The sequence below is a fragment of the Hyposmocoma kahamanoa genome, unplaced genomic scaffold, assembly GCF_003589595.1.
Source record: "Hyposmocoma kahamanoa isolate Upper Pololo Valley unplaced genomic scaffold, ASM358959v1 62, whole genome shotgun sequence".
Classification (NCBI taxonomy): Eukaryota; Metazoa; Arthropoda; class Insecta; order Lepidoptera; family Cosmopterigidae; genus Hyposmocoma; species Hyposmocoma kahamanoa.
Window position 1 is genome coordinate 10,748,544 of NW_020653850.1, and position 27,493 is coordinate 10,776,036.

The 27,493-nt window shown below is 35.3% G+C and overlaps 1 protein-coding gene across 3 annotated transcripts in view; it reads left to right on the forward strand.

The window, feature by feature from the left end:
• The first annotated feature begins 1,891 nt into the window (after positions 1-1,891).
• LOC113229415 (prominin-1-A) overlaps positions 1,892-27,493 on the forward strand; it is a 29,481-nt gene continuing 3,879 nt past the window's right edge. Inside the window, exons 1-14 of one of the 3 annotated variants that reach the window (XM_026462990.1) lie at positions 1,892-2,973; positions 3,126-3,181; positions 7,726-7,949; positions 8,042-8,229; positions 12,010-12,105; positions 13,907-14,109; positions 15,247-15,382; positions 16,212-16,382; positions 18,167-18,266; positions 19,486-19,567; positions 21,108-21,268; positions 22,460-22,681; positions 23,896-24,011; positions 25,269-25,459. In XM_026462990.1, coding sequence (XP_026318775.1) covers positions 1,992-2,973; positions 3,126-3,181; positions 7,726-7,949; positions 8,042-8,229; positions 12,010-12,105; positions 13,907-14,109; positions 15,247-15,382; positions 16,212-16,382; positions 18,167-18,266; positions 19,486-19,567; positions 21,108-21,268; positions 22,460-22,681; positions 23,896-24,011; positions 25,269-25,459 — 2,928 coding nt within the window. In that variant the 5' untranslated portion in view covers positions 1,892-1,991. The remainder of the gene's footprint in view (positions 2,974-3,125; positions 3,182-7,725; positions 7,950-8,041; positions 8,230-12,009; positions 12,106-13,906; positions 14,110-15,246; positions 15,383-16,211; positions 16,383-18,166; positions 18,267-19,485; positions 19,568-21,107; positions 21,269-22,459; positions 22,682-23,895; positions 24,012-25,268; positions 25,460-27,493) is intronic. The other 2 variants (XM_026462991.1, XM_026462993.1) reach the window with 2 other exon arrangements.

Consider the following 27,493-nt stretch of genomic DNA (forward strand, 5'->3'; position numbering starts at 1 on the left):
TAGGTAAGGTACTCCTTGGACGAACTCTTTCTTCACAAGGAGCTCTACTGCTGCATGTATTTTTTGCAAATGTAACCTTATTACACACATCATCCTACACATCGCCTACTCGAGTAGACGAGTACAAACATTGTACTTATTTAAACAATGCATATAAACAGACCACCACAAGGAAAATGGTTACCGTTGCGTATTGACTACCAATAGTAAGGAAATGTCTTCATTATCGCAAAAGCGTTCCCGGCCATGGGATATAATATCGTAAATCTCGTGTGCCTGTGATTGCTCGGGCCTTTTACGATAGAAATAGGCAGAGTCATAGTATCTAACTAAAGGGGTTGCACAAAAACAGAGAATACTACTAACAGAAGTCGGTGACTATTTCTTTTACATTTTACGAAATTCCTTACCTTCAGGAGAAGCCGAAAAGTGTCTAAAAAGAAGGACCGTAATAAGAGCAAATGGAAAGCTGTTGTCTCTGCCCACCCCGATGAATAAAAGGTACGAAGTATGTGTATATTTATATCTAAAGATGGGTACACAAAATTCCGTTAACGAATATTCTGCATTTAGTAATATTTATTATATGATAGTATTATTTGATAGGAGTATATATCGTAGGAAGCTATTTAAACAATCAAATTAGCAATTACAAAAGACTTGTTTGTTATTATTGAAACTATTAAGTATTGTAACCGTAGTATTGATTATAGTTCGAATCTATTCAATGAATATTTTGAGATATAATTCTAGTCTATTTGAAATCGTTTTATGTAAGGATATTTTCTTCAATTTGTTGCTGCTATGTTAATTCGATATAATAACAGGATTTTTTAATAGGAAGCTGCCTTTGTGTTAAAAAATCCTGTAATTATATTCAATTTATAAAACGTTATTTAGAAAAAAATATATTCAGTAGAAATACACTTACCGAAAGTGTTTAGTGATCGAGCACGTTTTTCCTAATTACTGAAAATCAGGTTTTTTAACACTTTTTATGAGTGACGATTGATGACGAGCTCTGTCATATCATTAAGAAAATAGGTTAAATTTTAAGGCAGAATTCTTTATGCAAGTAGATGCCTATAACAAATACAAAAGGTAGACATTAAATTAATTGTAAAACAATGAATAATTATTAGATTTTTCAATCTAATTAAAGCTTACTTATTAACTCCAGCAACCAGCTTAATATATTGGCTATACAATACAAATCGAGACAATCTTTAATTCCTCAGATTATTCAAATTTTGTAGTTTTCAACTAAAACTTACTTTGAGACGTCAATAGAGCGTAAACGAAAACGAAAGTGAATTATCGTGTATGTTATTACAGTGGATCCAAGTCACCTTTTCTAGAAATATATGAGATATTACTATAAAAGTACAGTTTCGTTCATAAAGTTTTTAATCTTAGAAAATTTTATATTATTATAACAACAGCACGATTAGGTGAAAACCACAGTAAATAACTTCAAAATTAATAATAGTTAAGTTAATAATCAAATAAACTGTTGTCGTCATTTGTTTGGAAGTCATGAATAACAATTACAATACGCGGAAATAAGCAAAAGGGTCACCTCGTGTAGAGTAATGAAAACTTACAGAGAGTCGAAATTTTTTAACACTACACATAGTATTTATGAAAATGATGCATTAAAATTTGAATTACCGGCCAATATGTTATGTTCTGTAGCGTATTTAGTATAGACATCAATTTTCCTAAAGCAAAAATAGGTTATCGTGCTTGCTGTTTAGTATAACTACTACTCCTACGCCTACTCTTGACATAATCCAGTACAGGCACAGCGGGGCCGACGTGATACGATTGTGCAACGTCGCCGCCGGTGAGCAGACCGCTAAGTGCTACAAATCCTCTGTCCAATGTCCCGCTTAGCGCGGCCCAGTTCGCCGGGGCTACCAAGCCGTACCTCGCGTATTGACGTTGAGTTCAGTTATTGAACTGAGACATAACATAATGTAACGACAGAAATGGCAATGATTGCTCTAATCTTCGCAATATTCCTCGTCAATCGAGTTAAGCCCGAGCAAATAGGCATAACTGCGTTGCGCGCCATTGACGTAAATACTTTACCAGAAGTCTCTTCTGAAGCCGTTTTTGCGTTGCAAATCCGACAAATTCCGACCACATCGGAAGCGACGCCCGCGGCCTCCGCCGGAAACAATCTGAATGTCGTTGCCACCTCGCAGCGGCTGGATGTAGCTGGGAATTTCATACCAATCTCCACAATTTACTCGTTTCAACATAAGAAAGCTTCAAATGAAAAATATGATGGCAAAGGAAACGTTGATTTACTTATATCTTCTGATGAAAGCGCGAAAAATAAACAGGAAAATTCCTTTGCAAATTCCTACAGTGAGAATGTGCGATCTTTGCCTTTAGTTTGGGACAACTGCTTAGAAACAACTTATAAGGAAAGTCAAAGGAATTTGTTTGAACTTCATAACGACATGGAAACAGCCCATCACGATATGCCGGTGAAAGATAATAATAACAAAGGCAATTTTAATATTTGGAGCAAAAGAAATACGAATGAGAATAATACAACAGCGATGAGAGCGTGGTTGGACAAATATAACGCCTTGAAAAATGCAAATTTTGGAGAGAGACGTCAACCACTACCAGATTCCGCCCTAATAAGGAAACTCTCGACGTTGTCACCCACAACTCCTTCAACAACTTTACAAATAGTACCAATAACGAGGGAAGTATTCAAGGAAGACACGGAAGATATTTTTGTGGAATTTGTAACAGATAAAAATATAAGTGTGGAAAACACGGCTTACACCGAAGATTGGTTTGCGGCAAAGGACAAAACTAAAATAAAATTTAGTGGACAGCCTCAAAGAGAAACTTATTTGATACCGACACTGAAATTGGACAAAGGATTTCATCCTTTCGGCTTCATGTCCGAGTTTTTTTCTTTGATATATCCATTTGAATTTCCAGTTGGTAAGTTACATTTACTTTGTAAACAATTATTACAACTATTCTCACTCATTTCTCACTTCTCTTCATATCCTCACCCTCTCATTTCTTGTTGTGAAAAATCATCAACTGGACCTAACGTGAACTAACTCGTAAACTAACTCTACAATTTTTAGGCCTTCTTCAGGACGTAGTATGGGGAAAGTTTAATTTTCCCTACTCATTTCTACAGGTAAATAAATTCAAGATAACGTTATTGTAATTTGGCCTGTTTGCCTTCGCTTACTTCTTTTAGTTCCTTATTCTCTCAAAAGTTCAGGTTTTTAATTTTAGTAGAACAGAATTCCCTGAATTTAGTACCCCGTTTGTTTAAAGCTAAAGTAAAAGTACGTACGTTTTAAGCATATGTACGTAAACGTTTTAAACGTACGTACGTTAAGTAAAACGTTTCACTAGATTTTGTATAGAATTGTAGTTAGGTAAGTTTTTTGCTTCGGCTGCGATTTTTAATTTGAATTATTTACTCATTTAAAATCTAAATTTTGTTTTCCAAAAGAAACTTATCGTCATTTCAACATCTCAAACTTTTGCTACACATAACAATGTTCCTCCAAAAATGGACATAATTATCAAACCTCACATCAGTTTTTCCTATGAATTGTCCTCAGCAAAGAAAAACATTTCAGTGTTCGCCGATCCCGTGGCGTAACGGACAGGGTGTCTAGAAAGCATTGACATTTTAAAAGGATCGCTTCCTGCAACTCGATAATGCATTGTTGAAGCCAATCCTTGTTCAAAGCTTCAAGATTATTCCATTTAGCACGAACTGTGTTTACACGTGTGCTCATGAGCGAAATGGATTTGGTACTTACCCGTAGTAAGCTAAATTTAATGTATCTCTGGAATACTAACTTCGAAACGCTATGTCTATTGCATGTTCCATTTTGGACACAACCATTGAATGGAGCTACTCAAATTTGCACGAGTAGTAATGTTAACGACAACTTGTAATTTAGAATACCTATTCACTGTGGTTTCGCTGATTCTTTAAAATGGACTGTGTTTTTTGGATGGTCGGACAAAATGTAAAATAGTAATGTTTCTAGTCGCCTATAACTATATAAGCCCACCTACCTACCTTGGATCTCATGTTCCGCTCCTCGTCGTACGAGATTCTGAATAACGTCACCGAACTTATGCACTATTAAAATAATATATAATATATAAAAAGATATAAATAGACCAGAATAAAAATAACAAGGTTACGGATTTCCGCGGAAGTGCACGTCAAAAAAGCACCAAGCTAAGTACGTAGTCACAACCAGTCGCAAGTTCTGGGGAACGGCTTCTCGAACGAATATTATAAAAAATGCAGGTAAAAATAATCGCGACCCAGCAACATATTATAAGACTACACATATTTTGCCGGGACACAAAATAATACTTATGAACAACTAATGTGTTCATTGTCTTCTTAATACAACAGAAATGTGTAATCTGTTATATTTAGAATCTATATCACTGATATCACTGTCAATAAATCTTAGTTAGCTAATTGCTGGACCCATTAATCCTAAAAGCTCTCGACTTTATCTGTAACAATTAAATTGTTTTATGAACAGTGCAACGTATAAAGCAGATTGTGCTGTTGACTATCAAAATCGAGACGTTTGCTCATCTCCTTTTTTTTCACACATTAGCATAGCCCAGCGCTAGGAAAACCTTGTATCGCGGGTGCCATGGACACACACATAGGTAGACAACCACAAGTTACATCCAACCTCACGAGAGAAATAAAAGTAGGCTATATAAATTTAGTAATTAAAAGTAAAGGACATGCTTCTAATAATAAATAATAATAAGCTTCATTTTCTAGTGCACTTGTCATCTGGAACCATACTACAATACACTTACGCATGTTTTTTTAATATTCTTAAATTTACCATAACATAACATAACAGTATAGTATTGTTATATTTTTTTAGCTAAAGGTCTTAAGACGGAGCCGTTCGCCACTTAGAGAGAAGAGCACATAATTTTTCTTCTTCAACACAAGACGTATTATGGTCATTCCCTAATTACATAGGCTTTTTTCCAGATTATACGCTTGTTGATTTATAGAATACATTTACATTCGTTGAGAGTACATTAATATTGCTTGATGAGAAGAGATTTTGTTGTTATTCTATGCTAGCATGTACTTTGTCTTTTGTGTAGATGAATTTTTGTACTGTTATGTAAGATAGATGTCAAAGTATGCTATTATATCATTAAGCTGGTGGTATTTTTAAACGAATTCAAAAAAAGATGGGGTTCTCAATTCGACTGTTTTTTTTGTGTATGTACGATACGCCATTATTTCGACATTTGTAAACCGATTTTGGTAAAGGAGATACCTATGGTGGTCCCATTCAACTTTCATTCACTTTCCGTCAACCGATTTCAATAAAACTTGACAAATAATGTGATAAGTCACCACTTTCAGAGTCGGTTTTTTTTAATTATATTCTTAATCTTGAAATAATTTTTGATATATTTATTTATCAAGCCTGGTTCGATATAATCTGTACAAAGATAAAAAAATGTCATATAAATCGTACCCCTGCTACAATATAAGTAATAACTTAGTATAATTCTTAATGTTGTGTAACTTAATATAATATATAAATATTTTTATATACACTCCCGGTGTTGTTGTTCCAAATTTGAATTTACGAATTTGAAAAACGGAGAAAAGTTGTGATTCGTCATTGTTTTTAAAGAAATAAGGCGCGTAAGGTGCAAGTCAAAACGAAATAATTTCAATATTTTTCTATTTAATTGTTTTATGTAACAATAAAGGAGTATTATTACATTGTTTTTCCTCTAAATTTAACCAAATTTCTCGAAAGAATTATGACAACTGCGTCTGAAGTAGCTGCACAAGCTGTGGCAATTTTGCAGTCTGAACTTAGTCAGCGCAATGTAAGTACACAACTGCATTTAAGTCGTTCCGCTGTGCAAAGGCTATACCGTCGGTACTTAGAGACTGGCGGCTATGTTGGCCGTCAAGGAACGCCACGATTTCGAGTGACAACGGAAAGGCAAGTTCAATTTGTCTTCACGACGAGCTTACGAAATCGCCAACAGACTTCAGTACAGATCCAAGAACAGCTTCGAGACTTTCGTGGAGTGGCTATTAGTGCTACTGTGAAAAGGAGACTTAAGGAACGTGGTCAAATCCACATAAGCCAGCGAACGGGCCCAAATTGACACGAGCTCACGAATGGCGCGACTGTAATTTGCACGAGAACATTTGCATTGGACTCCACGTCAGTGGAGCCAGGTAATCTTCACTGATGAAACTAAGATTATGGTCTATGGTAATGATGGAAGGAACAAAGTCGAACGAAGACAATGAGAGCATTTTGTGCAGTGTTGCATTGAAGAGAAAGTGAGCTGTGGCGGGGGTTCATGGACAGTCTGGGGAGGAGTGTCCACCGAAGGCAAAACTGCGCTTGAGGTTGTGACGGGGCCGCGGCTGCCACCTTTAAATGCCGACAGATACATTCGCCAGTGCCTCGAAATTCATGTAATGCCATATGCTGGCTTGTAGGCCGAGATTTTATTCTCATGCATGACAACGCAAGAGCGCATACTGCAAGAGTCGTCACGGAATACCTTCATGACGTCGGTATTACTACCATGCAATGGCCAGCACGAAGCCCGGATTTGAACCCAATACAATATTTATGGGACGAGCTAAAGAGGCGTGTTCGAGCTCACCACCCAGCCCTGCAAACCTTACCGGAGTTGAAAGTTGCCATTGAGGAAGAATGGGAGAACATTCCACAGCACTTCATATTGACGTTAATTAATTCTTTGCCAAATCGCATGGCGGCCGTTGTCAATGCTCTTGGAGGCAATACAAGTTACTGAATAGACAATTTTTTCCGATAAGCCACTGTTTTCTTCAAAATTTCTTTACTAGAATTTCATTTGACTAAGGTGAATTCAAGACTTGACACACTTAGGGTCGTATTCTAGAACTCTACTCAATGCTCAAGTCAGGACTTGAGTATGATTCAAAGCACTAGAAATCATACTTAAGTCCCTGGCAATAGGGTCGTATTTCCAGTGCTTGTGTGTCCAGTGCAATCCTGACTTGAGCATTGAGTAGAGTTCTCGAATGCGACCCTTAAACTCGTTTTTCCCTGGTTTCACAAAATCAAATTTTCAAGAAGGACATACGGAAATGACGTTTAGTAAACCAGCTTCAAAATTGCATTAATAGTTTTTGATCAATGAAACATATTTTTTAAGCTTAGGGCATTTAATACTAAAAATGCAAGGTAGCTCGAAATATGTGTCCGCGAGTGTATTATATGGCCACATATGATCACACGTCAACAGCATGAAAGTCATAAAGAGTAATATAAACTAAATTAAACAAATTATGTATATGAAATTATAGCTTTCTTGTGACATCTACATTACACTCCTATTTAAGAATAAAAGGCATAGACTAATTTCCTTCGCAGGTTCTTAAAGATTCTCTCCTACAAAGTCGTCCTTCTGCAGATGTGTTCTTATTCCATTATATCTAAATATATAAAAAAACAATACTTTGACACTTAATGTTTAAATAAAACTCCTTCCGGCTTAAATCCAACGCCGTAGCCACGGCTCGTACCAATTGAAATAGATCTAATAATATAATGAATTACATAAACTCCTTTTAAATTGTACTCTATTACAATTTCATTGGTCTGTTTAAAATTTAATATATTTTTTCAGTCAATCAAAATAGAATCAACGTTCCTGGGTTTCGTTGTAGTGTTCGCCTGCATGGCACTGGTGATACCTTCATACCTTATCGTACTTGGCATCCTGTCACTACTAGCAGGGTCCCGGTGTAATGATGACACCGAAACTGGGGCTTTATTTCCTGAAGCTGAAACATCGAAATGCAGTGACCGCGTCGTTATTGTGGTGGCTTTATTCTTTGTTTTGGTTTGTTGGTAAGTGGATTTGTAATTAGAATTTTTTTCACAGTTACCTGATACCGAGATCGACTATTTCTTATGACTTCCTAATATACATTTATTTTCAGCATACTAATCTCTGGGATGGCAGTAACCAACGAGCAAGCTCATGAAGCAGCGAACAGCAGCAGGAACGTGGTAAATTGCGCCTGTGCCGATGTGGCTGCGTGGTTAGCTGCAGCTGCAAGGGAGTTACATCATAGTCTTGTTCCGCCTATCGATATGGTCTTGCAGGCTTATAAGGATGATTTGAGAAGTAAGTGCAAAACTATATTTTGTTTGTTTCATGATAAATAATTTGAACACTCTTTTAATACTAAGTGACGGGACGAACAAGTCGTGCATCTAGTGGTGAGCGACACACCTGTCCATAATAGTTGCAGTGCCACTCAGACCTTTAAATTGCAAAGATTTTAGGGACACTGCCACTGCGCCCGTCACCCTGGGACAAAAGCTGACAAGTCCCATGTGGAAGTAATTTCACAAGCACTAGTAGCCTTCAAAACCGGAGCACAGTAATGCTCACATTACTGCTTGGCGGTAGAAATATGTAAGGTGGCAGTACTTCCCTGGACGAACTCTTTCACAAAGAGCTCTACTGCTACTACATACACAGTACAAAAACGCTGTTTGAACGAAAAAAAGCGTTAATAAGGTGTTGTAGCAGTGAAAGAGATCGACCAGAGAAGTACTGTTACCTTAAATATTTCTGCCGCCAAGCAGTAATGTGAGCATTACTGCGTTCGTGTTTTAGGGGTACTGGTGAAGTCACAAGCACATGGGACTTGGCAACTTATGTCTCAGAGTGACAGGCACAGCGACGCAGTGACAGTATACCTCCACTGCAACCTGTTATGTACAGGTACACGACTTGCTCGTCCCTTCACTTAGTGTGATAAAAAAAATAGTGGTCTTCTTAATATATCCACAGCATGTTATTCGTGTTATGGCACTTATAAAAATAGTCAGTACTCATGGTGACTAACTCAAAAAGACTCATAGACGAAAATTCGCGTCGTGGCTCTGATGATATTTGGTCACGTAAAAGGTATATAACCTCTGCATACTTAAAAGACCTGTTTACAGAGTGTGTTTACGTTAGAACTGATTCACAACAGACCTTACTTTACCTCACTTCACCCCCAAGAATCTTTTACTTTAGATTCGAAAGCGAGAGTATGCTGTGAATTTATGCCTCCGAAGACAAATAATAGGAAATGCGTCACACAATGAAGTTGGAATAGAAAGTACGCTTTGTCAATGCACACATTATATATCGCCGGTGCTTTGTAGAAAGGGCGAAAGTGCCATTTTGGACAATTTTTCAGGGGTACAATTTTTAGTTTTTCACGATTGTTTTAAAATATTTACATCCTGTTTTAAATCCAACTTTAAAACTTGAACTTAATCAAAACCAAACCAACTGAATTTTAAAACAGGGCCTAAATATTTTAAAACAGTCATTAAAAACATGCTCTGTTGAAAAATTTATCGAAGTGGCGCTTTACCTTTTTTACAAAACACCGAAAGTGTATAACCACTGTAACACATTTGCGTTTCGCTAACTTACGAAATATCGGCACCTTAATTTTTATTCTCACCTAAAAAAATGTCAATTACAACGATTTTGCTTTACAATAATTGTAACTCTTTTATTAAAAAAACCGAACTCAATAGTTCATGGAATTTCATCTATTTGCCAAGTTTTATTGCAATCGGTTAGCGGAAAGTACGCGAAAACTTATACATCGAATGTTTTCTTTAAATTTAAATGGGACCAATACTGAGGTACCTTTTTCCAATAAAAAAAGAATCATCGAAATCGCTTCTCAAATACAGGAGTAATCGCGTAATACACATACAAAAAAAAATACAGACGAAATGAGAACCACCGTCTTTTTCTGGAGTCGTTTAATAAAACTAAAACTAAATAATATATATAGGAAATGAAACTATTTTTCCGGATTTAAATCGCGTATATCAAACAAACGTAAAACGTAAAACGTAAAGGGCCCGAAACGTCGGTTTGTTTGAAAAAAACAAACACACGCGATTTAAATCCGGAAAAATAGTTTATTTCCTATGTGTAACAATCGCGAAAACCTAAGAACTCGATAAATAATATATAATAACTACCTCCGTGACCGAACAGTTACCACCCTAGACTACCACGCAGAGGTCCCGGATTCGATTCCTTTTTGTGTGGCTGCGATACAGGGTTTCCCTAGTGAGGGGCTATGAGTGTGTGAATAAAAAATTGCCCCCTGAAGTATTTCGCTTCGGGAGAGGAAGGAACCCACGTGTCATCGGTCTTACTTACTATAAGCGTCTGCCCGCTACTAGACCTATGAATGTGTACATTAAAAAAACACTTATTGGGGATTGTAGATCTCGATTCGCTGGTTTCTGATATATTAATAAGTCAATTACGCTAAAAATCTCAATTACGTCAGTTATGATAAGGTGGGCACTAATAGTCCAGCGAGACTGTTAGTATTTTTCAAATAACCCCGTATACAAATAAAAATACACTTGGCTCTAACATTCTACCACATATTGAGCACACCAACTCAACAATAAAGTTGTCAGAACCGACTGTGTGACTGAACAGAACTTGGCAAATAGATTAGTAATTCGTGGAACTACTAATCTATTTACCAAGTTTTATTGAAATCGGTTACCGAAAAGTGCGCGAAACCGGATTCATCCCCTAGTTTACCGCCCTTAGAGGTGGAATATGTTCTTCAAATTTAAATGAGACCAAAATACAAACAAAATACTGAGGTACCACCTTTCCAATAAAAAAGAATCATCAAAATCGGTTCACAAGGCCGGAGTAATCTCGTAACGTACATACAAAAATATACAATCGAATTGAAAACCTCCTACTTTTTTGAAGTCGGTTAAAATGAAACTGATATTACGTGATGGGATGTTTTCAGAAATATTACGTATATTTAACGATAATAAGACCCTTGCTCGTAGATTTTGTTTGATTTTTATATGTCGCTTCAACAAAGCTTCCTAACGAGTTTATCCTGTACAATTCGATATCCAATACCCGTCTAATACGATAGGCAAGCGTCATGTTTCCGGGACGCACAATAACATAGACAGCGTTAAGTTTCCAAGATTACAGGAAGCATTCCAAGTGTACTTGTTATTGGGAAAAAGGAGAAAAAGGAGAGCGAATAAATATAGTCATACTCCAGAGATATTTTTTTATACTCACGTTTTTAGACTCACATTGTAGGCAGAAACTATCGGCCAGGCCGGGAGAAATATTTGTATAGCCTATATTTATTTCTGTTTCTCTGTCTTTATTTGAGTTTGTCTATGATTGTGTCCATGGTAACCGGGACACAGAGTTTCGTAGTGGAGGGCTTAAAATGTGCGCGTAAAAAAAATTTCCTTCGCCAATCTACTTTCATTCATTCACTCCATGTGCCCGAACCACCTTAGCACACGTTCTCTATTTTTGTCACTACATGCTCTTTCAAACAACATCGTTCATGGACATGGAGAATACCGTGGTATTCTTCACTCTGTCACATTACATATTTTTGTCAGTTTTCCCCATGTTTTTCCAGAGACATGTAAGACGGTATAAACTATCACATGAACTAGAGTATTGCTTCCCAAAAGTATTTCTCCATTATTTTTTTTTAAGTACTAAGTGAAGGGACGTACAGTGCTACTCAGCGCTTTAAATCGCAAAGATCTTAGGGGCACTGCCACTGCGCGCGTCACCCTGAGACATAAGTTGACAAGTCTTATGTGCCTGTAATTTCACCAGCACCATATCTCTTCAAAACCGGAACGCAGTAATAGTCACATTGCTTGTATTGTGTTGTATATATCAATATACCTTAAAACACGCTTCCCCATTTATTTTTTGAAATTATTATAGAAGGTAAGAGCTTCTATAATCGGATATATGCATGTAAATCGAACATTCTAAAACTTTCTTCGAATAATTTAACGTAGTTTTATTATCAAATACAATCTGCTCATAGCTTCGTATTTCCTATTTCAGATGTGGAAACGCTGTTAGGAGAACCTATTCAACAGGCTATAGCTTCGGAGAGTGGAATTGATTTGGTGTTTGATTCAATGAATGATATAGTTTCAGGTATGTTAATCTGATTATAAAATTTAAATTTTTATAACACATATTATAGGTAGGTAAATTTTGGTAGCTTCTTTCTTTAGTACGTCAAGCAATAAACTTACTAATTTCTTCAACATAATAACTACTTCGATTTGTTCCTCTGAATTCTTCAAAATTCTTCTTCTGAATTCGCACTCTCAATAATAAAGTGTCCTAATTAAAAAAAAATATTTATGTGACATTTACAAAAATAAAATAGTACGCAGTAAACCTAACATATCAGTTTTCTTGACAGTTTTCCAAATATACTTTTCGGATGATACAGTATGATGGTGTAACGGGCTGGTATCTGCAACACTATTTCTAGATGCCTATTTTGCATGTGTACGAATTAAATGTTAAAGAATATTTATTTCTCCTAACAATATACATTCACTTACACAGAAACATAAATAACATCATACTTAAAACAATAGTGAGTACAAGCACACGAATAATCTTAACAATCACTAGCCATTTTAACTTGAGGACACACTATAAAATATGAAATATGTGTGTATAATGATTGACATAACACAAATTATTATTTTCGCTTGGTAGCTATATCGATATTTTATATATTTTTCCAAGAATATAAAAAAATATATATAATATTTATATATTCATGGGATATAATTGATAAGTGATATTACAACAAAATATATCATTTCATTGTATAGTATGTATAGTAAGCCTTCAGTATAACAAACATTAAATACAATGATTAACTAACATAATTAATTAACGGTATAAGTTTTACATATAGTTGAAGCGCCTAAGTGAATAAATTAGCAATGGCACCTGTTAGCGACACCCGATTTAAACTATTTATTGCCAATAAAAAACTACTAACCTAACCCAGGATAAGTAGAGTTCTACAATATTAATTTTAATGTGCTTTCGAACCTAACATTCCACCTTGCTACACCTTGCGTCATGGTCACACCTTTTGATACTGGGGTTATATTTAGGTAGGTACTCAATAAATGTCTTATCTGAAATGTTTATGTAAAATGTATATTATACTGCCGGTGTATTTGATTTAAAATTGTTATCTATACGAATCGTTTATTATATTCAATGATACTTTATGTTTACATTAATTACATCCATTGAGCGTTATTTCGATCGAAAATATTTACTTTTGTTATATAGAATGAACTGTACCATAAAATACACGTAGCAAAATTATATTGTTGAAATTTTATAACACGTTTTTGTCATCAAATTTTTACCTACGTGGTCTTTTTAATGTAGCTTCAATGTTTTGCCTGCAAATTTTTTATTATACGTTTGCAATTCAGATACGTACATAGTTTAGGTGCTCTTCGGTTGTAGTTTAGGTGTATAAGTGCTTTTTAGCGAAGTACTGATGATGAGTTGAAATCGGAATAGTATCATACATGTGTTGAATACACAATCAATCAATCAAGTGCCTACATTATTTGCAAGAGCGAGACAAATGTATTGCTATCTCACTAGTATAAAGATACGCGTCTCGTGGACTTGCCGCGCTCGCAAGGGCAGGAGCCCTTCTCCCCTATAGCACGCCCTTCTGGCAGAAGTCCCCAGTAGAGCCCTGAGGCGAGGTCCTTGCCCACTTCGGCGCCCTCAGACATGCTACTTAGTTAGTTTTAGTTTATTTAGGTATTTTATTCCGGTGGCGCAGTCAAGGCCATCAGCAGCCGACTACAAAGAGTCTTTCGAACAAAATGACCGCTGCGGCGAACTCAACTGCAATAGATCATCGGTAAAATACTTATACAAGTTTATTTAATTTCAGAGACAGACGATCTATCTTCAAAGATATCATCTCTACGTGACATGAGTATACGAGCTGGAGCATTAGCATCAGCCACAGCAGACAAAATCAGAGACTTGGGCCGTCAGATAGACAATGTGAAGAAACACTGCACGTTGAAAGACGCGCCACTTTGCGACACTGTTAACACAAATTCTTTGGAATTATTGTTGAAGTTTGATTTGGTTAGTATAAAGTATATAACAAACAGTTGCGGACATGTTTCACTTGGCGATCGTTCCATGATAGATTTTTTTTTATAGATTCGTTTTCTACTCACACTCTACTTAAAGCATGTAAGGTCTGATGTAACACATTTTTAAACAGGTTCCGTTTCAGGGGGTCTACTCCAATAAGTAATACACGACAAAATTAAAAGAGCCATGACGGGAATGAACCTTCGTACTTCAGATTATCTTTTGATTTAGTCGAATAATATTTATTTGACAGTTTTGGAATCAGTACGGTTTTGATAGTGTTGGTTTCAGTTCAATGAAGCAGCAAGTATGTAGAGAAGAGTAGCTATACCCCTGAAACATTGTTTTTGTGGATACATAGTGGTATTTACATAGCTGCCTATTTTCATAGCTACATGGTACAATGGTATTTACACAATCTCGCAAATCTCCACATGTCTAGGTTCTTTGTCATCAATTTGTAGAATTTTGGTTGAAATATATTATAGATTTTAAATATAATGCTCGCTATTTGTCTCTACATAAGGAAAAACTAGAAAATTTGTACGTTTTCTGTATGGTACGCAGTTTTAGTAGCAGTACAGTTCCTTGTGAAGGAGTTCATCCAGGGAAGTACTGCCACTTTACCTATTTCTGCCGCCAAGCAGTAATGTACGCATTACTGTGTTTCTGTTTTGAAGGGTAAGGGTGAAATTGCAAGCACATGGAGCTTACCAACTTATGTCTCAGGGTGACGGGTGCAGTGGCGATGCCCCTCAAATCTTTGCTATTTAAAGCTTTGAGTGGCACTGCAGCTGTTATGAACAGGCGTGTAGACCTAACACTTGATATTATAAAAAATAAATAAAAAAAAACGCACAACTTTTCGTTGACCTGACCTCAATAGCAAAGTTTTTGCAGGGAAATATGGTTTTTTCATGTTTTTATGTTACAACAAATTAGAAAATGATATTGATAACCCAGATATTGATAACAAAAATTTTGTTACAATAATATTTAGATACCCAATGAGAAATATTTATTCCAAGTCCAAACATTGCTTTTGAAATAATAGGATGAATTTTGTGGATTAAAACAAAATACGGATAATATAATATATAATATGCCGATTTCTGTTTTTTCTAGATACTACATGAGCAACAGCTAATGGAGCTTCGTTCTTTAGGCGTAGAAAATTTAACTCGCGCAGTGTCTAATGCGAAGCAAGAATTCCGTACCCTACCTAATGCTATTTCCACTCAAACATCGCAAGTCAGAGAAGGTAATAAAATCGTTTATGTAATATTTCATGACGAAGTAACAAACATACAGCATATATAATGTACCATAAATTAATCATAGCTCAGTATCACAACTAGACTTTCCACAATATTGTGTTACCTGACAGTTCTGAAATATTGTGGTCATATATAATATTGTTGCCTTGATAAACTGGTTGGGGTGGGTAAAGAGCGTTAAGGAAGAGACTCCGCGGTAGATCATCTAGCCGATGGTGTGACCCCTCACTCTCCTTCTTATAACAACTGCCCTGAGAGAAGCCGAAAACAGAACTAGTTCTGGAGCGCATAAGGAATCCATAAAGTCTCGAACATGTTTTGAGAACACGACCGTTAGTCATGAAGAAAACGACTGAAATAAGATACGAACATGTATTGTTATTGGTTATAGTGCCTGTGATTAAAAACTCACAGATTATGTGTATTCTGTCCTAATATTTAGAATAACGAAAAATAAATTAGCCACGTTGATGAGAAAGACGCTGGTTCAATTCCAGTCGAAATAGATTTTTTGTTTATGTTTGTTTTTTTTATTTTTGAACATAACAGAATTCACCTATGTATAGTATAATTGTACAGTGCTACCAATCTTGGTTTTACCGTACACTCCGTACCAGTCGTTATCTAGTACAAGTATATATTACATCTGTAGCTATAACACAATCGGAAGTATAAGCTCGGCAAACACTGTCCGATGTTTGAATCAAAAACAACAACAAATTACCTTTATTTGTTAATTTGTTAATAAGCCTAGTTGGAATGAAAACCCGAAAATGTTCAGAATGTCATTAAGTTACATTTGTTTTAAAACAGACATTCTTCGTGATATAGAAACCCAAAGACAACAAGTCCATAACTCCGTGCGGATATTGACAGACATTGTGAGGCATTTGAACGCTGGACTTCACTCAGTCGCCAGAAAGATTGAATCCGGGCTGGAGAGAGTTCAGAAGTATGAGTTCTGGAGATGGACTATTATGTTAGGTGAGAATTTTTCCATAAGGAATCTGATTCCCATAATTTTTGCTTTACAATGCACTTTTTTTATGATACCAATCGCTGAGATAAACAAGTCGGTTGCAGTGCCACTCAAATTATAAATCGCAATGAACTGATAAACACTGCCACTGCACCCGTCACTATAAGACCTATTGTTAACAAGTCCCATGTGCCTTATAGTTTTATCAGGAACCGTGCCCTTCAAAACCGGAACTCACTCAAACTCAAAATAATCTTTATTTCTAACATAAGCAAATTACACTACAAATTGTCGCATTGATTAAACTCTATTACTCATTTGTAAGGAAAACTCCTTTAAGAATGAAAAAAAAACTCTAGTGGTTGCCTTTGTAAATAAACATTTGTACACAGTTATCATTTATAACATTTATTTCAAATATCATTGATCGAAATAACCTGCATGAACTAAATAAGATGGATTTCGTCTAAATACGATGGATTCGAAGCTATTTTTATTTCACCGGGTAATTTTAAACCTCGTAAATGACAAATTTTTAACGTCAACTCAAAGATTCAGATCCATATTTAATTATAAAGGCGTAAACATTACTATTGCTATTACCTTAAATAAAGTTTTAATTTTTTTTCGAATTCCCTTCAGAGGGTGAGCTAGCATTTTTACACTAACGTTTTAAATTCTTTGTTAAAATTTGTAATTAGTTTTACTGTGCAATAAAGTGTTTACATGCATACATATATTTTAACTTTGTGAATAGCACTGTTGGTAATCTGAAAATAATGCTCACATTTATGCTTTGGTGTGGTGTCAGTACTTCTCTGGACAAACTCTTTTTACTAGGAGCTCTGCACTACTAATGCACAGCTATGCACTTGAATCTCTTGCACGTGATTCCTCAACAACGTTCAAGTGAATTTTGTCAAATATACTGTAAAATTTTCAATACTTTGTATTATATACTATTGAGAGTTTTATGGATCTCAAAATTATCAATACGTGTAAGTTACTCGATTTTCTAGATACAATGTGTGCAGCGTAGTTCGCTATATTGACAAAGATCCACTAATGCTTGAAAAACAAAAATAGCGGTAATGAGGTTACAATTTTCCAATTCATTACTCTAAGACCAGTCTAGTTCACTTACAACAAAACCATGATTTATCGAGTAATCAATCACACTCCCACGTTGTTATACAGAGAAGTTATGTATAAAACTTTATAGGTGGGAATCACAAAAGCCTTTGACGCAAAATATTGTTTTGGTTCGCACTTTTCGCTACAAAAACGTTTAATTATACTTATGAATTGTTTCTTTTCAATCATATCCAATAACGCGTTATAGAGACACACGGTGTCCTTGATGATTTTGATACTGTAGTGTCACAAAGCCTAAAACGAAGACGAACAAAGCCAAAGACGGTGTCTCTAACAAGAAGCTGTGTTTTCATCCACCATAAAAAATTATTAAAAATTAAAAAAAATTGTCAAAACGTTAGAGACTTTGTGTTTCTCTAGGATAAATAACGGAATACATAGATATGGAACAGATCATATCTAGAAACCTAAAAATATTTTGGAATTACCTATTTATTTGTCTTGTCTATGCTATTTGTCACATTTGTTGCCCAAATAAGTAGGTGAAAACTTTAAAAAGAAATTGACATAACACACTTTATAAAATAGGGTCATGAATGGAATACAAATTTAGCAAATTGCTTGTCAGGTGAAAATGAAATAACCGTTAGCCCTCATAGACGTATAGGGACATGACAAAAAGTTTTTATTACAGCGAGCATTGTAAGTTTCGGGTTCGTGATGGTCCTCATTCTTCTCGGCATGATGTGCGGGTGTGGTAATGCTAAAGGACACGCTAAAAGAACTTTGCAAGTGTAAGTTTCCTTAACTACTTATACCACTTTCTTTATTTTGTACTCTTGATATAATAAGTTACATGTGATGATATCATACATCGAAAGTGCTTTTACGTATCACACGACAGTCATAAAAATAAAACGAACTACATAAAACAATTTATGTGTAAATGAAATTTTATAACTCTCATATTGACTACGCATAAAAAAGTTACACACTAATTTCGGTCGTAGAACTTTTAAATCTCTCTCCAGAAAAATTGTAACTTTGCAGATGTGGCCTTATTATACCAATGGTGCGCTTTCTTTCTTTTTTTTTGTTATAGGCCAATTTTCGTAATACTCTTATGATGGTAAGTGCCAGAACTCGAAGATAGTTCCCCTTAAAACAATAAAAAACTTAATAGATTTTTGTGTTACTTACGTTTCCGCACAGTCGTTTCTTTATTATAAAGTAAAACCTTTTAAGAGCGTTTACACAGGGCGACTTTATGCAACGCGCCCATTGACTTACAATTATATGGACGTCGGGTCCGCGCTAAAAAGTGTCTGCACTTGTAAGGCGCTAAAATCGTATACAGAGCGCCAAACTCCGCTTTAGTCTTCATTTGTTCGACCGACAGCGCGATACTGCGATGACATTACAATTTAAATTTCGAATAGGTTGATTTGGGACATTTTTTTCGTGGTTTTTGTATTAGACCCGTCGTCCATTTATTTGTAAGTCAATGAACGCGCCGCAGCGATTCAGCCGCTAATCGTCTACCTTTACACACACGTGCGGCTTAAGGACTGATACAATCGCGATGCACGCTTTTAGTGATTAAACATAAGCGACTGTCAATCGCTTATAAATCGCAAGTGTAAATAAGTGTTTAAACAGCAGTAGAACTCCTTACCTATTTTTGCCGCCAAGTAGTAATATGAGCAAATTACTACGTACCGGTTTTGAAGGGTAAGAATGCTAGTGAAATTATAGGCATATGAGACTTATCTATGTCTCATCTTTATGTTTTATAGCTCTGAGTAACACTGCAACTATTTACTATCAAGTTGTTAAACGCGCGTTTGTATTGCTGCTAAAACTCGCCTTGTGTAACCGCTCTTAGGTGTTTATGTCGATTACACAATAATTTTAAATGTATGATACTGCTGCCAAGGAAATAAAAAGACGTTAGAATCGTTCGCCTACTATTATATAAGATTAGTAGTACACGACTTTTATTTATATTTCTAGATCATCGGGGTGGTTATGCTTCATCTCGCTGGCTTTATGGAGCCTGATTTCCGCCGCGTTCCTCATCACAGGACACGCCGAGGTAACACAGTTATGACTTCGCTACGTATAAATTAACAACTTCTTAACCGACTTCAAAAAAGAGGAGGTGCTCAATTCGACTATGTTCCTTTTTCGTATGTATGTTATGCGATAACTCCGGTATTTGTGAACCGATTTTCATGATTCTTTTTTTGTTGGAAAGAGGGTATCTCCATAGTAGTCCCATTTAATTTTGAAGAAAATCCACCACTAAGAGTGGCTATTCTGAGATTATTTCATTTACATTTTTATTGAATTGATATTCAATTATTTTTTGTGTGAAATTACTCCTGTCAAATATCAATGTCTTAATAATTATAATAAACTTCTTTCGTGTTAACACGGTGTTAACAGTGAAAAAATTGAAAGTGATTTTATGACGTCGTCTGTGGCCCAATGTTGCACTGTTGGAGTTGAATGAGGAAGTTTCGGGTTCGATTCCCAATGAAACTTACTTACTTAAAATTTAATTGTGTTCTGGATGGTACTCATATTACCTACAGGGAATTACCTGATTTAAGACAAGGTAACTGGTACGGTTGTCTGGCACATTACTAATGCTTCTTTAATGTAGGGTTTTGTTTTCTTATTGAACATTGTAATTTAGTACGACCCAAAAGTTTCTAATACAAATATATACCTAATGATAAATGATGTTCTTAGGACTTTAATTACAAATCAACAGATAGGTACAGTGCTTCTATTTTCTCAATGTACCTCGGCAATCAACGGGTTTCCGAGTGCACACGAATATTAATTTCCTTGCCCATTAATCACTAGATTTAAAATTGTATAATAAATTTGAATTAAGAACAACTTACTTTATTGTTGTTTTACTTTGATTTCCGTGTGAACTATATAGAGCTATGAAACTATTTCCCTATTTTCAATAACATTTACTCCATGTCAATAAGCAAGGTAACAAAAGTATAAAGTAAATAATGTGTGCTTCTTTCATATAAATAAAAAATAATATTTTTCCGGTTATTAATCATTTCAGTTCAATCCGTATCTGCACGCATTTCTTCATATGATGTAGCTATGTTAGCTTGTTCCCCATCGATGGAATAATCAATTTCCGCGCTGCTCGAGCAGGTATCGGCTTCTTGTAAGAAATACAAGGACACGCTGTAAATTATCTGTCGTGTCAGTGACTTTACCGGTTTTTCTCCCATTGTATAATAAATAAAAAATGTCATAGCAACTCTATATACTTTCAAGTCACCTGAGAGCGTCCGGTCTGTGCCAAATTCAAAGGGCAAGTGAATAAAATCCGACCATACCCGAAACACGAAGTTTGCCGAGAGACATTGAGAAAATAGAAGCACTATAGATATATAATTGTTTTTAAAGCAACGCCTAAAAGTAATGCTTTTTCTAAATCACAGAATAAAAGATTTGCTCTAAAAATTAAGCAGGCCATTTGTCAAAACCGATTTGCTTCGAAAGCCTGATTTAGATTGCACAGTTACTAAGAATAAAGTAAAACGTACTATCAGAATGGATTTATACCTGTAGGTGCCTGTAAATTTCTTTTACAGGTTTACGTCTGCCATACACTATGGGACACTCAGTACACTACACTTTCGAATCTATTGGACAGACCGTCCCCTCTTTTACAAGATAAGGAAGGTATATTCGACGTCATATTCAGAGATATCGAAAACATTACTATTGATGTCTCTGTTAAAGATATTTTAAGGTAAATTAGTACAGGGTCAAGCGCACGTCAAGTTTGACACAAAAGATTGAAATTCAATTTTATGCCGCTTACGATAACAACGGGTATAAATGTGAAACTTGATGTGCTCTCGACTATTCCAATTCATAACTAAATCTTACTGGTGTCGATTTAATAGAAACCGAAATAGTCAATGTGTCAAAAAAATATATTCAAAAAATCACAACAATCAGTTTCGGTAACATTTCGCTCAACATTGTATAGTAACTCCATCACCATAGCTGTCTATTTCTTATTATAATATTTGATGTGCCAAATAGTAGATTAGATTTTGTATATAGATTATATGTTTGCTTAGGCAGTATTTTGATTTATCCGTTTAGATTCTATTAAGAGTTTTTTTTAAGTATTGTTTTTCTAAATTATAATAATAATGATCAAAGCCCTTATATCAATAAAGAGTTAAAAAGTGTCTACCCTGTGGTAGATATAATGGTAGATATAAACGTTTCCAATAAGGAGGATCCTGGTCCTTAAAACTGTAATAATATTATGATGTTTTGTCGTAATTACTACATTTAAAATCGGGAGTCCGAAAGTTTGTCAAATTTAAAAAAAGCTTTTTCGTACTGAATGGATAACTTTAACTGAGCCAATCAACATTAAAGAAATAATCGATTTGATTAATTTTGTATGAAGAACATTTTTTTTTGGCCGATTTCTGGTTGTCCTGTTTTTTCTTCCTATACTACACGTATCAAATGATTCTTACACAAAACTGAGTTGATCAGCACTATAAAAAATATCGGTTTTATTCATTTTTATGGACAACTCACGCTTGACTAAAAAATTGTAAAAAAGACTTAATGGTTCCTAAGAGGTTTTCCTGTATCTCCTATACTTTCGAATTTCCCCATGGGATTAAAAAAACACACTATATGTATACATAGGTATTCTTAGAATCCAAATGATCAGTGCGTTCAATGTAATCAAAATATCTGAAATTTTGGTTGAATTGGTATCAAAATGTCTATTTAATTTTGAAAAGACACCAATTATATTGTACACAAAATTTGGATCAGTGCCGTATGGCCTTTCCACCGTAGGTAATTCTCGCACCAAACATGAATGGAAACGTCATTAATGAATTCGACATCGCAAGAAACGGATCTATTACAAATCCTATAATTTTACCAATTTCATTAATTTCAGAGACTGCGAAAAAGACCATCCAGCCTACGTAGTGTTCCAACTTGAGAAAGTTATAGACGTTAATAAAGAAACATCCTACTTTGAATGGCAAGAACTACAAACAGATTTAGGACGACTTGCTTCTTTGATAGATGTTGCGTTTTTGAAAACTGTATCTGCTTATTTTAATAAGCTGCTGACTCAAATGTTGGTCGTTTCTGATGTTAATTTAGCTAAATATAGGTAAGTATGACGACGGTGCTATTTATTTCTAACCGACTTAAAAAATTCTCAATTCGGGTGTGTGTTTTTTGTTTTTTGTTTGTATATTAAGCGATAATTTTGTGAACGGATTTTGATAACTCTTTTTTTATTGGAAAGAGTGTACCTCAGTATTGTTTTAAATTTGACGAAAATATTCGACCTATAAGAGTGGCAAACTAGGGGATGAATGACTTTTCAGGTCGGTTATTTTAAGTACTCTAATTATTGCGATTAGAGATGGTTTGAGAAGAATTTAGGTAAATCTGAGTTACCTAAAAACAATTTTGGATCGCTTTAATTGGACCGTTCCGTGTGTATATGCATGCATTATTTAATTTCTATACAAAAGTATAAATTATTCGATGCTCCTATCACCCATGCATATTTACCTACCATTAAGGAAACTAATTTCGATATAAACTGGCAACACATATCAGTTTATGTCGAGGTTTTGTGTTCCGAGTGAATCTCAAAAAATATCGGGTAAATAAATTACAAACCTGTTAAATTAACAATGGTTCCCTGTGAAAAGATATTCCATCTTATTTTTTTTGTTTTTGGGAACAACTTTTACAATGCTTAAAGACACAAGACGGCATTTTTACTGTACTAATTCTTTTTAGGTTTTACAAATATCAATGTCCTTGTACTGATGTATGATTTAAACCACGTCAGTTGTACTGAACATGGGTCCCAGAGAGACTGTGTGAGATCATAGTCTTTTGTGTAACCAAAAATTATTTTTTAAATTATTGTCTTTTTCGTTTTACACCATTCAAGATGTTCGAAACAATTATCCCAAATATCTGGATAATATCCAACCACATTATATTGTGCTTTATTTCTTCAATATTAAAGAAAAAACTTCAAAGATTTTAAGCAGTTCAGTAAGGCTCAATTTATATTGCTGCAGAATTGAAGTGAATTTTTTCAAACTGGATGTGAGACGGTAGCTGCGGAAATTTCGAGGTTGCACAACAATTCCGGTTTTATGGCTCGTATCCAGTTTATACGTTATACAATTGACATATAGTTCATTATGCTCATGTTCATGTATATACCATTTCACTTCCATTCCACGGTGATGTAAATTGAGCCTAACACGGTAACGTCTCTAAACATACCTACATTGTATGTAACCAATACACAAGGATCCGTCAAGGCTAATTTTTAAGAGAAGTTTATTATTTTAGGATGGACTACAACGGCCCCATAGTTGGAAAAGACCTACCATCTCTTGTGGATCAACTCGAAAACATTGCAGCACAAGTCACAGATCTTACTACAGCAGGAAGATTAGAAACTCTAGGTAAATAACCGTGTTTACTTCACAAGTTAGATATTAGGGATGAAGAGCTATGACATATCGTTAAGTTTCCGAAATCTGTTTGTTCCATGTAATCGTAGTCTCTATTTGTTATTAGCAGATCGAAGAAGTTAATTTACCTAGAGTATGAACATTTTCTTAGTATGAACATTTCGTCATCAATGCGTATTAAATTTATTTTTTTACTGTTTTTAGAATATATTGTCTTATGTTTATTTTTCAAATATAGGCTAAAGTATCTAAATACGTAAGTACCTATGGACACACAGCTACATTATTATTTTTTGACACAATAGTTAATTTTGGAGCAAATACTTATTAAGTATATAGTATAATAATAATTTGTCGCAAATGTACTCAAATTTCAATAAATGATATGCGTATCATTGAATATGCGTATTCAAATATAATCAGTTCCGAGAAGTACCGGAATTTTTAAAATTGCACGTTATTCTTTATTTTAGCCAAATTAACTAGTTCAATTCCGGTCACAGGTTATTAGTTTAATAGTTAGCCTAAATGTATAGTCCCACTCCTGTCATCATGAGAGGGTTTGGGCTGTGTTACCGACGCGGGCCCAATAGAGATTGAAAACTCGCACACATCGTAAAATGCTTCGCAGATGTGAGCAGGTTTACTCAAGCTGTTTTCCTTCACTGAAAAGCTCATTATAAATTTCGCACATAAATTCCGAAAAACTCAGTGCGTGTCCGCATTAGAATTCTGTTTGAGAGGCGGTAGGACAAACCATTGGGCTACCACCGCCTTTTGTTATTAGAAAATTGAAAATAAATTCCAAAACCTTTTTTATAAAGACTATCTACTAATCACTCGCTATAAAATAAAAATTAATAAATATCAGACAACATCACATACGTTGCTGTGGTCCCAAAGTAAGTAACTAAAGCACTTGTGTTATGGAAATCGGAAACTACAACGGTACCACAAACCCAGACCCGAGAAAACATAGAACTACACTGACTCGGCCGGGGATCGAACCCGGGACCTCAAAGTTGGCGACACCATGAAAACCGGTGTGCAAGCCGCTCAACCACGGAGACAATCAAAAGATATTATAATGTAACTGATTTTCATCTAAATTGGGTTCCAATTGTAACTATTTTAACATCTTATCACAAAGTTCTGAACGTGGAACAAACATGTATAAAATGAGCCTTACAACAAACAAAAGATAAAACTTAGTCTTTCAAATCCCAATTTAACGACTTTTATTTACAGCAACCCGCTTGCAAAGACTGCACGCCACAAACATAAAACCCCTAGAACAATTACGTGCAGATTTGGTATTTAAGCTAACGGAATTAGAACTACAAATGATGCCATTCAGAAGAAAGTTAAACATCTCATTGAGTCACATTCATACCGCTCAATTTTATATTGACAATCAGGGAGACGTGATTGCCCATAAAGTAAGTCAGACTTTCATTGACATTTACTTTCCATATCATAACAGGCTATGATCCATTCGGTTCGCCAATATTAAAAGAAAAATAGATATGCATATGGTGCCATATTTTTTTACAATACTGCCAAATTGCTAACTGAAGAATTTCGTCAATGGCCAAACGGTTACCATGCTGCACTGCCACACAGAGGTTGCGGGTTCGATTCCCGGGCATGGAGAAATATATATATAGCCTACATTTATTTTCGCGTGAGCACCCGCGACACAACGTTTCCCTAATGCGGGGCTATAAAATTGTATGCAAAAAAGTCTGTCAACTAACGTCCTAAGAACAAGCAAACAACAACGGGAAAAGCGTTAAATATACTATATACTGGTATATTAAAATGTAATTTAGTAGCAGTATTGTGAAAGAATTCGTCCAGTGGAGTAATGCCACCTCACCTATTTCTATCGCAATATGAGCATTACTGCATTCCGATTTTGAAGGGTAAGGGTGCTGGTGAAATTACAGGCACAAGGAACTTGTCAACTTATGTCTCAAGGTGATGGGCGCAGAAGCAGTGCACTCCAGATATTTGTGATTTAAAGCTCTGTGTGGCACTGCACCTGTTATAGACAGGCGTGTTGTTTACCACCAGGCGCACGACTTGTTCGTACCATCACTTAGTATCATAAAAAAAGTAAATATATATGCTTCGAGCCCAAGCAAGATTGTCCTCAGTTTTGTATGAAAACGTGTTTTTCTGGATACCCTATGGTCATGCAGAATATGTAGCGATAAATTTGAATGCGATGTATTAATTTTAATGTAAATAACTAAATAAAGCACACCCTCATAGCCCCTCATCAGGGGAACCCTGCACTGCACTGGGAAGCCATGCACACCCATATAGGTAGACAATCACAAAGTGCACTGTGCAAGTGTGCACAGTACGTTTACGTGATCATAGAAATAATATCGTCTTAATTCCTTCAACGGTATAACATTTTGATGTACCTACATGGACTTTAGAAGGTTATCGCGGTGCATATAGGAATAGCACTGATCAACAAAATAGATTATTATTGTTCTACCTTAAATTTAAATACCTGCTAAAATTAAAGGTTGAAATTGTTGGATCAATTAAGCCACTTCAGCACAACTTCACTTCGAAATAACGAGCTAAAAGTTTACCGAACAAAGTCAGAATACTTATTATACTTCCAATTATAATCGTTGTAAGCCCATGATTGAAACCACTGTATTCTAATCTAATGGACTGCGAAGTTTACTCCCTTTGATAGCCTTTCTCTGAAGGGTAATTATTTACATCTGTAACTAGTTGGGTTATAATCAAGATGGATCAGTATTGTCGTTTGGCATACAGTAATACATATACACATACAAAATTGTTTTGTCACTACATACATACAATGCAAACGTACTCGTATTTAATAAGCTCATGACTCCACTATGTAACGCGTGCGAAAGAATGACAACTTGTTATTATTATGTTCATTGGAGTGCACGTTATGTCGTATTGCTGTCAAGTATCTAATCAGAGATTGTTGACGTTGTTGACAGTTAATAAGCGATATCATTATCTGGCGACGTTTACAAAGACAGACCCTTTTGTCACATTGAGCGTTGAAAACTTTTATGCCAACAATACAATCACAGTATTAATAAGACAAGAATGGTAACTCTATAGAAACGTAGCAGCGCAGCTTATACAGATGCACACTTTCGCATAATTTCGCGGTGCACTCGCGTTGCCTAGTATGGGTTTTCATACACACTGTTCATTAAGAACTGAAGCATTCGCTCGGTGTTTAAAAAATGTCAAGTAATAGACGTGGTCATTGTTGTGTTTCTAGTTGTTTGAACAAGAGAACCTCAAATTTAGAATTATTCAGTAATTCATTTTTAATTCATAATCCCATAATCGACGTACCAATGAGCGATGCTGGTATAAAAATAATGTAAATACAGCGTTTAACGTATGTTATTTCAATATCGCACGAGAATACTGAGATGAACACCTTCTTTTTTTTT